This window comes from Cadophora gregata (assembly GCF_030347475.1).
Source record: "Cadophora gregata isolate MNR1 chromosome Unknown scaffold_15, whole genome shotgun sequence".
NCBI lineage: Eukaryota > Fungi > Ascomycota > Leotiomycetes > Helotiales > Ploettnerulaceae > Cadophora > Cadophora gregata.
Genome location: NW_026695938.1, coordinates 558,264 through 567,025, shown reverse-complemented (window position 1 = coordinate 567,025; position 8,762 = coordinate 558,264). Strand labels below are relative to the sequence as shown.

At 31.8% G+C, this 8,762-nt stretch overlaps 2 protein-coding genes across 2 annotated transcripts; one reads left to right on the top strand and one right to left on the bottom strand.

The window, feature by feature from the left end:
• Positions 1–7,159: 7,159 nt before the first annotated feature.
• ONS95_004836 (uncharacterized protein) lies at positions 7,160–7,606 on the top strand (the record flags this gene model as incomplete). The annotated part of the gene is made up of 1 exon (XM_058498212.1): positions 7,160–7,606. One exon carries the CDS (start codon positions 7,160–7,162, stop codon positions 7,604–7,606), a length of 447 nt encoding a protein of 148 aa, XP_058351723.1.
• An 80-nt stretch (positions 7,607–7,686) lies between these two features.
• ONS95_004835 (uncharacterized protein) lies at positions 7,687–8,753 on the bottom strand (the record flags this gene model as incomplete). The annotated part of the gene is made up of 5 exons (XM_058498211.1): positions 7,687–7,957; positions 8,005–8,158; positions 8,208–8,221; positions 8,273–8,525; positions 8,576–8,753. The coding sequence occupies 5 exons, from the start codon at positions 8,751–8,753 to the stop codon at positions 7,687–7,689; spliced, it is 870 nt and encodes a 289-aa protein (XP_058351722.1).
• Positions 8,754–8,762: the final 9 nt, after the last annotated feature.

Below are 8,762 nucleotides of genomic sequence, written 5' to 3'. Positions count from 1 at the left end.
TATAAAGCTCTTATCTAATAGTAGATATACTAGTCTTATATAGAACCTTCGTTCGCTTTAGATCCCTTAGGATACTAGATCCTTAGATCCTTAGATCTGTTTTCTTATAAGGAGATCTAAGGATCTAAGGATCTATCACGTGACTTATTGTCTACTATAATCTAAGTAACTATTACTACTAAAGCGTGAATATATAGTAGTACTATTCGCTTATCCTGTATTATTCCCTAGCTAGTACTACCCTATCGATAGTACCGCTCCCTTATTAGTGCTAATACTCTTATAATACTACTAATAGTTTTATTATCATATAGGTGCTAACTGAACTGTAGCGCCAAGGGGTCCGTAACAGCTAGAGGACACTTATCTATTAATTAAACTAGAAAAGTATAACTTCTATATAAATAAGGTTATTTTCCTAAGCTATATAGTTATTACTATAGGATTAACTATAGATCCTAAAAAGATTAAAGTAATTATTAAGTAGATAAAGCTTATAAATATTAAGGAAGTATAATTATTTCTTAGGTTTACTAACTTCTATAAGTAATTTATTAAAGATTACTTAAAAATCGCTAAGCTACTTATAGAGTTAACTTATAAGAATAAGAAATTCTACTAGTCTAATAGCATATAAAAAGCGTTTAAGGCACTTAAAGTAGCTTTTATTATAGAACTAGTTCTTACTTCCTTTACTCCTAATAAAGAAATAAATATAAAAATAGATTCTTCAGACTACGCTATTAAAGCTATACTTAGCTAACTAAGCGAGGATAAGAGATAGTAACTAGTTACTTACTATTCGCGGAAATTATCACTAGTAGAACTTAACTATAATATATATAATAAAGAATTACTAATAATTATAAACGTAATATACGAATAGAAGGTCTACCTTAAGAGTGCTACTTACGAAGTATAAATCCTAATAGACTATAAGAATCTTATTTACTTTATAATTATTAAAGAACTAAACTAATAATAAGTTTATTAGTATAAAATATTCTTTACTATTAAACTTTGAATTTCTTATATTAAGGGAATAGAAAATACTCGAGCTAATACTCTAAGCTAGAAACTAAAGTACCTTATAAATAAGACTTACGAATCTTATATTATACTATAGAAAGATAGTGATTTATTAGTTATTAATAGCTAATAGCTAGCTACGATAAAATAGCTAGTTGTAAAAGAAGTCTAGAAAAGCTATACTAATAACCTAGTTATAGCTAAATAGTAATAATAACTAAGTGAAAGATTTTCCTTCTCTCTAAGGGAAACTCTCTTATTATAAGGATAAATATATATACTTACTTAAAACTAAGTTAAATTTGTTATAAACTTTTATAGGCTACTTACTTATAGATATTAAGAGTTAGCTAAGATACTATCTAAGCTATCTAAAAAATACTACTTCCTAAGTATAAGGAAAGTAGTTAAAGATATAATAGTGTTATATAATATATATATCCGGAATAAAGCTATATACTATACTTTATATAAACTTATAAAGTTACTAATAATACTACCTTACTTATAGAAATTAATTACATCAGCAAAAAAATCTAGCTCCAGGCAGCCGCCGGCTAGCTGCTAAAGGCGCTATTTTCGCTATTCTAGCCTAAGTTATATATCGATTAATTTAATAGCTAGTGACCCTTAAAGCAGTATATACTAATTTAAATTAACGACGTAGGCGCCTAAGGCGACTAAGGCGCTATAGGTACTTATAAGCCTAATTAGGACTAGCGTATAAAATAAAAGTAGGTCCGATTTTTTATTTATTATATAAGATATATTAGTAAGCTTAGAAAGCTTAATAATACTAATCCTAAGGATATTAAAGGTACTTATAAAAGTATACCTTATAAGGGGGTATTATTAGGCTTATATCGCCCGATTAGGCAAGGCGGCGACTCACCCCTATATAGAATTTACCCGAATCGAATTATAAGCTTATTAGCGATTTTTTAGCGTGGATATTTATAGCGTCAAAGGCTTAGCGAGACTAGTTTTAAGGACGTACGTAGAAAGTGCAGGTCTTTTTAAATTCTCAGTTAAAATCTACGCTAGTCTAACTGTTTTTAGTTAGTTTAAAATCTAAAAATAAACTTAACTTTTAATTTTTAATTCTAATTAAAAATATTATATCTTTCCTAATTTAGTCTAGCTTATATATAAAAGTAGGTCTTATAAAAGGCGCCTAGGGCGTATAAAGCGGCCCTTTATTATTTAAGGCTAACGTATAACGGCCTCTTATATTTTAAGGCGCCTTAAGCGTAAATAGCGACTATTCGGCGAAAACAGCGAAAATAGCGGGTGGCACGTGCACCCAGCGCCAGAATTTTTTGCTAATATACTTTAGATTTTATAGTTAAACTACTACTTTTAAAAGACTTAATTATAGGAATTATATATAACTTAATCTATATAATAACAGATAAGTTTATAAAGTATATATATATAATACTAGTACTTAAGATATAAGATACGCTTATAATAGCGTAAGTATTCCTTAGAATAATCTTTATAAGCTATAAAATACTAGATAAGATTATCTTAAATAGAGATAAGCTTTTTACTTTAAAATTCTAGAAAATACTAATAGTAGTCCTAAGGATAAAATAGAAATTATTAATAATATTTTACCTTTAGATAGATATATAGATAAAATAAATTAATTAGATAATAGAGACTTATCTATAGTATTATATAAACTATAAATAAAACAACTAAGTACAGCTACTCTTACTTATCTAATTTATATATAATAGCACGGATTAAGAAACTATTAGAGTATTACTATTCTACACGAACTATAAGATTAACTTAATAATATATAAACTACTAATTATAAGTTAAGGGACTGTGTAAGAAGCTATACTATAAGTAAGTAAGCTTAAGTAGCTTTATAAAGAATTATTAGCTAATATTCTCTTTATTATATAAAGATCTGCGATCTACTATAATAGAAAGTATAGTATAAGACTAATACTTAAGAAGAGAGATAAGGTCTACTTACTTAAGAAAAATATTATAACTAAATAACTAAGCTATAAATTAGATTATAAGAAGCTAGAGTTATTTAAAATTACTAAAGTTAAAGGACTAATTAATTATTAACTAGCCTTATTAAAAATAATAAATATCTACTTAGTATTTTATATATCTCTCTTTAAACTAGTACTACTAAGAGTACTACTAGCTCCTATTACTAAAATTAAACTAATTAACTTAATTACTAAATATAAGGTTAAGATTATTCTTAACTATTAGTATTTCTATAGTAAGCTAAAATATTTAATTAAATAGAAAAAGTACTTATAATTAGAAAATACCTAAGAACTTAAATCTAACTTTTACTACCTTAAGCTTCTTTAAGACTTCTATTAATAAAATCTAAGTTTACTTAGAAAGAAAAGGACTTAAGATTAAGGACTAGGCTCTTAAAGAAGAATATTAGATAAGTATTAAGCTTAAAAGTAAAGAACTAAGAGTTAAGGTTATCTTTAATAAGCTTAAGAAAAGGTATTAAAAGATAAGCGAGAGTTATAATCTTCCTTATCTTAAACTAATATATAAGCTATTTAGAAGCGAACTTCTTAATATACCCTAAGGTATTATAATTATAGCGCTTTAAGCGAATATACTTAGAGTATCTTTTTAAAATAGATAAATCTAAGAAGTAAGTATAAGAAAAGCTATAGTAAAAGGAATAAAGCTTTATAAGTTATATAATATATTTAATATAAAGCACGAGCTAAATACTTTATTTTTTCTTTATCTAAATAACACTTAATTTCTTTATAACACTAGATATAATAGATAAGGAAGATAGCTATTAGTAGCTATTAATATTTCCTAGGTTATACTTAAGTATAAGGGCTATACTAGTATAAGAGAAGAATAGTATTATAAACTACCTAAGAGCTTAGCGCTTCTAGAAGGATTCCCTTAAGTACCTAAGAGCTCCTAAGTAAGAGAAGCTAAGAAGCTATAAGCTTAAGGAGATATTTACTCTTAAAAGAAATCTTCTAAAAAGTAAAAGCTCTTAAGAGAACTTCTCTCTTAGGATTTTATAGTACTATAGTAGCTATATATATTATATAATCTAAGTACTATAAGTAAAAGCGCTAGTTCTAGTAACTTAATATTATATAATAGATTTCTAAATCTTTAGATCTTATAATAAAAGAAGAGATCTAAGGATCTATAAATCTAATATCTAAGAGATCTATAAGAATAAAAGTTCTATATAAGATTAGTATATCTACTATTAGATAGAAGCTTTATACTTAACTTTAAATAGTATTCTAATACTTAGTAACTATCTTCTTATCTATATAATATACCTACCTCTCGATTATTAAAGATTAACTATAGCTTTCTGTATTTATAGCGAGTAAATACCGGACTATTACACTACTCTCCTTCTCCTTAAAGAGCTAATTAATTACTATAAAACTACTACCTAAGCTATTACTACTACTAAAGCTAGAACTAGAACTAGAACTATTACGATTACTAGCTAGATCCTTCTCTAAACCGCCTCTAGGAGTACTACGAGTTCTTATTCCTAGCTTATAACACTTTATTATAGCTAGACCTCTTAGTAGAGCTTTCTACTTCTTATTAATAGTCCCTAGATACTATAGAGCTATAAGAATCTCTTATAATATAAGCTATTAGATTATATCTTATAAAGGAAAGTAAGAAGAATTAGTTAAGAAAAGGGAAATACTTATAGCGTTTTATTTTATAATTCTAGTTATTTCCTTATATAAGGTATATATCTCTATTAATATAACTAATATAGCTAATAGTATGTTCTTTAGTATAAGAGCTTTAGTAATAATTATAATATTCTAAAGAGTAGTAATAGCTTCCTTAATAATAACTTAGTCTCTACTAGTAAGAGTATTAGTAAAAGTATAATATTTATTAGTCGTATAAACTAAGATCTACTTTTATTAGTAACTAAGAGTTATAATTAGAGGAATTATAAATAAGATTCGGATAGAGGATACTTATAACTTTATATTTATTCTTATTTTTAATATAATACTAGCACTTTAAGCTACTAAACTCTTAAATTTATATAGTCTCTTACTAACTTTCTTCTAATAGTTAATATATCTATAGTACTATACGCGGAATATAGCTAGGAAAGCACTAGAAGAATAGGTAATTAGTACTAATTTATATTAGTAAAGAGCTCTACTACTATATTATATCTTAAAATAAGATATATTTACTCTTAAATTACTTAATTTATTTAATATCTTTTAAAGAAATCTTATAGTTAGTAAGAATCTCTAAGGTAAATAGTATTAATTTTAAACTTATAGTTATTATTATTATTATTTGATAGAGAAAAGAGAAAGTTTCTAAGAGGAAAGTTATCTTTATATAAATAAGTATATTAGATTTAAGCTTAATTTAGATATAATATAATATTATTTACTATTATTACTTAGCTATTACTATTATCTTTTACTTTTATATTATTAACTACTACTAGATAAAATATTAGCTTTCTAATTTCTTAAAACCTTATATTAACTTAATAATAATATTATTTAATTCTCTACAAGTTTATATATATTCTTTATATTCTAAGACGTTATTTAATAGTAAATTATGATTTATTTATATCCTTACTTAATAAGAGAAGTACTTTTAGATAGTAACTAGAGATATTCTAGTTACTAATATATAAGGTTAGATATTTATTACTTTATTATATCTTTAATTCCTTTTATTATATCTATATTCTCTATTTTACTCCCTTTATAATTATTAGAAACCTTTTGTTTCTAAAAGAAGTTTTACTAGTATTAGTCTATAGACTTATACTATAAAAGTATAGAGAGTAATTAAGAGAGATAGGTAATCCTAGTTAAGAGAAGGACTACTTTCAGATATAAACTAAGGGTTATTCAGGAGGTAGTATATATTCTAACCCTTAGATACTTTTTATAATATATACTTTTAAATACCTTTAAACTAAACCTTAGATTTTAACGTATATTAATATATACTTATTATTTATTTACCGGTATAATACTAATAGTAATACAAGCTCGATTATAGCTTAAAAAGGAAAAGATACGCTAGCTTAAAGCACGTGAGAGGTAGCTATAAGGGGATACAGATCAGTGGACTTATATAAACTCAGAGCTTACGAGTATTCTAAAAGGACTAGTGTTTTTAAAAGGGCTGTATCGATAATAGGAGAGGTATTCAAAGCCTCAGGAACAATCTACAACTACGTATACCTCTTAGGAGGAGCCGGAAAGAGGCTGGCGTGCGTGGGAGTTTCAATAGTACAGTCCGAAAGGGGCTACCGGTTTAAAGAACGATCTTGAGGAGGAATATAATACCTTTATTCAAGGGGGGGGATAACGCTACCTGAGGTAGACTGGGAGGAGCCGTAGGGTAGACTAGAAGGAGCCGTAAGCTGTAGGAACGCTTACGCGTTGGATCGGTGCGAGCCTGCGAGCGACGATTCGACTAAAATTAATATTAAAACAGTAGGTTTCCCTTAAAAACATAATGATTTACCTGTGTACTTAAAAAGCAGGATTCCCTGGCCCTACTGAGAATAACACTAAAAGAACATCCTTTTACAGTAGACTTCCCTTAGAGATGCGATGATTTAGCTATGTACTAAACCGTTGCGAAGCGAGGTCCGAAGGCCCCGGAGCTTGCGTAGGGTCGCCAGAGGGAAGACCTCGTCTCTCGATCTGTACTTTCATGTTACGCCTCCACAGAAACGATATCTAGACGTCTCCGACTTGGTGTTCTGGTGCCCTCTTCCAACACAGCCCTCGAGCCTCTCACAACAGCCATTGTCAATGACATCAACAGACAGCTTGGGCATCGTATCACTGTCCACTTCTCCGCATTCGCGGTCACGACGATTTCCCTCGCACCATCTGCCCTCGGCCAATTCGAGCTACCAGCCAGACTCGCTGCAGCAGAACTGCTTGCTCATGCTCAGGTCGATGCCATTGGATGGTCTGGCAACGCCGCAGGCTGGCTAGGCTTCGATACAGATATCGCATTGTGTGAGGAGATAGAGAAAAGGACCGGAATCAAAGCTACAACTAGTGTTCTGGCGCTGAACAGAGCCTTGGACATATGGGGAATCAACAACATGGGGCTAGTGACTCCATACCTGGACGATGTTCAGGCCGCCATCGTGAAGAACTACAAGGCTATAGGTATCGGAATTGGAATGGAGCGGCATTTGAACATACAGAAGAACAACGACATTGCTATCATTGATGAAGGTGTCCTCGATGGCTTGGTGGACGAAGTCGTCGCTGGGAAGGTAGATGCAGTGACGACGTTCTGTACTAATTTCACTGCTGCGCAGAAAGTGGAGCTTTGGGAACAGAAGCATGGACTACCAGTTTTTGATACCGTCACAACTGTTATTTGGGATATGTTACGGCTGTGCGACATTGATACGAGAGCTGTTGAAGGCTGGAGCATGATGTTCAAGAAGGGCGATTTCTATCTCAGCCTTGTTCTCAAGTCTGACCTTCGAATATACATCCCATGTGGATTTCGCTCAATCTCTGTATTCCGTCTAATATAGGCTGTGATTCCTCACAGTCTCAAAGCTCGCTCAGTGCATTGGCAGTTTAACCGGCATGGCATGGTCGCAGAGAAATTGCTTCACTTGCCCCATACTGGGATTTTCAATCCATGCATCCCTTTGTACCGAGCAGGCTCACTTTCTTTCCACCCCTTCAATATTTCTTCCTTCCTGTCAATATCATACACAGCTACCCCTAGCGGTCTGCAAGTATCAAGCATACGCTGAGCTGAGTCCCCACCCCATCCATAGACTGATAGGTCACCTCCTGGGCAAGTGGACAACGCGCAGAGTACATCTGTCTCGGCGAAGAAAGCGAAGTATTCTCCAGGCTTTGCTGGGCAAGTCTCCCTGCTCAAGGTCAATCTTGGTTGCAAAATGAGTGAGACGAGACTGACATGCAGTACTTTCCATCTTCGTTCAGCCGGGTAACTTGAAAAACGTTCAGAACGTCATGAATGTCTGATTCAGTAAGCCCATATGGTAGAACAGCTCTGACAAGGTTGGAATGGCAATGGTAATCGAAGTCATCTCCACTAAGAAGATTGTCCACTACCAATGGTAAGCGAGCATTTTGGATACATTGTTAGATGTGACCAACCATAAGGATCACATCTGCTTGCTTTGTTAGAATTTTTCACCCCGATTGTGAAAGATCTCACTGACCTTGTCCCTAGTAAATCATGGCATCGGCCACCAACTTCATCTACACCATAGTCTTTCAGACTGTCGGCGACGATAGTGACTAAAGGTCTCAGGTATGGTAGATTTGACCACAGTCTATCCCCGACAGAAACGTGAGAAGCGTGTAGCTGTCTCGTCCGTGCAGCCCAGAAGCGTTCTCGAGGGTTATGAAGCGAGAAAACATTTAAATCTCCAACTTGAGGTCCTTCAGGAGTCGAGAGAACACAGATTTGTCCTTTTAACATATCAGAGGAGGATTCGTATGAGGCGGAGCTTGGTCCACACCTTTCTTCACAACCCAAGCTTTGCCACTTCTAATCGGAATCTCAAACTTCTCAATTAACGTCTTTCCTCCATCATTCTCGGCAACTTCGCCAATCCGTGCATACAGCTCTTTTTCGCCGAACAGGACGGTGCTATCAGAAGATGGGTAGGCTGGTGGATTGGGAACACGAGCTGTCATGTTGAAGAC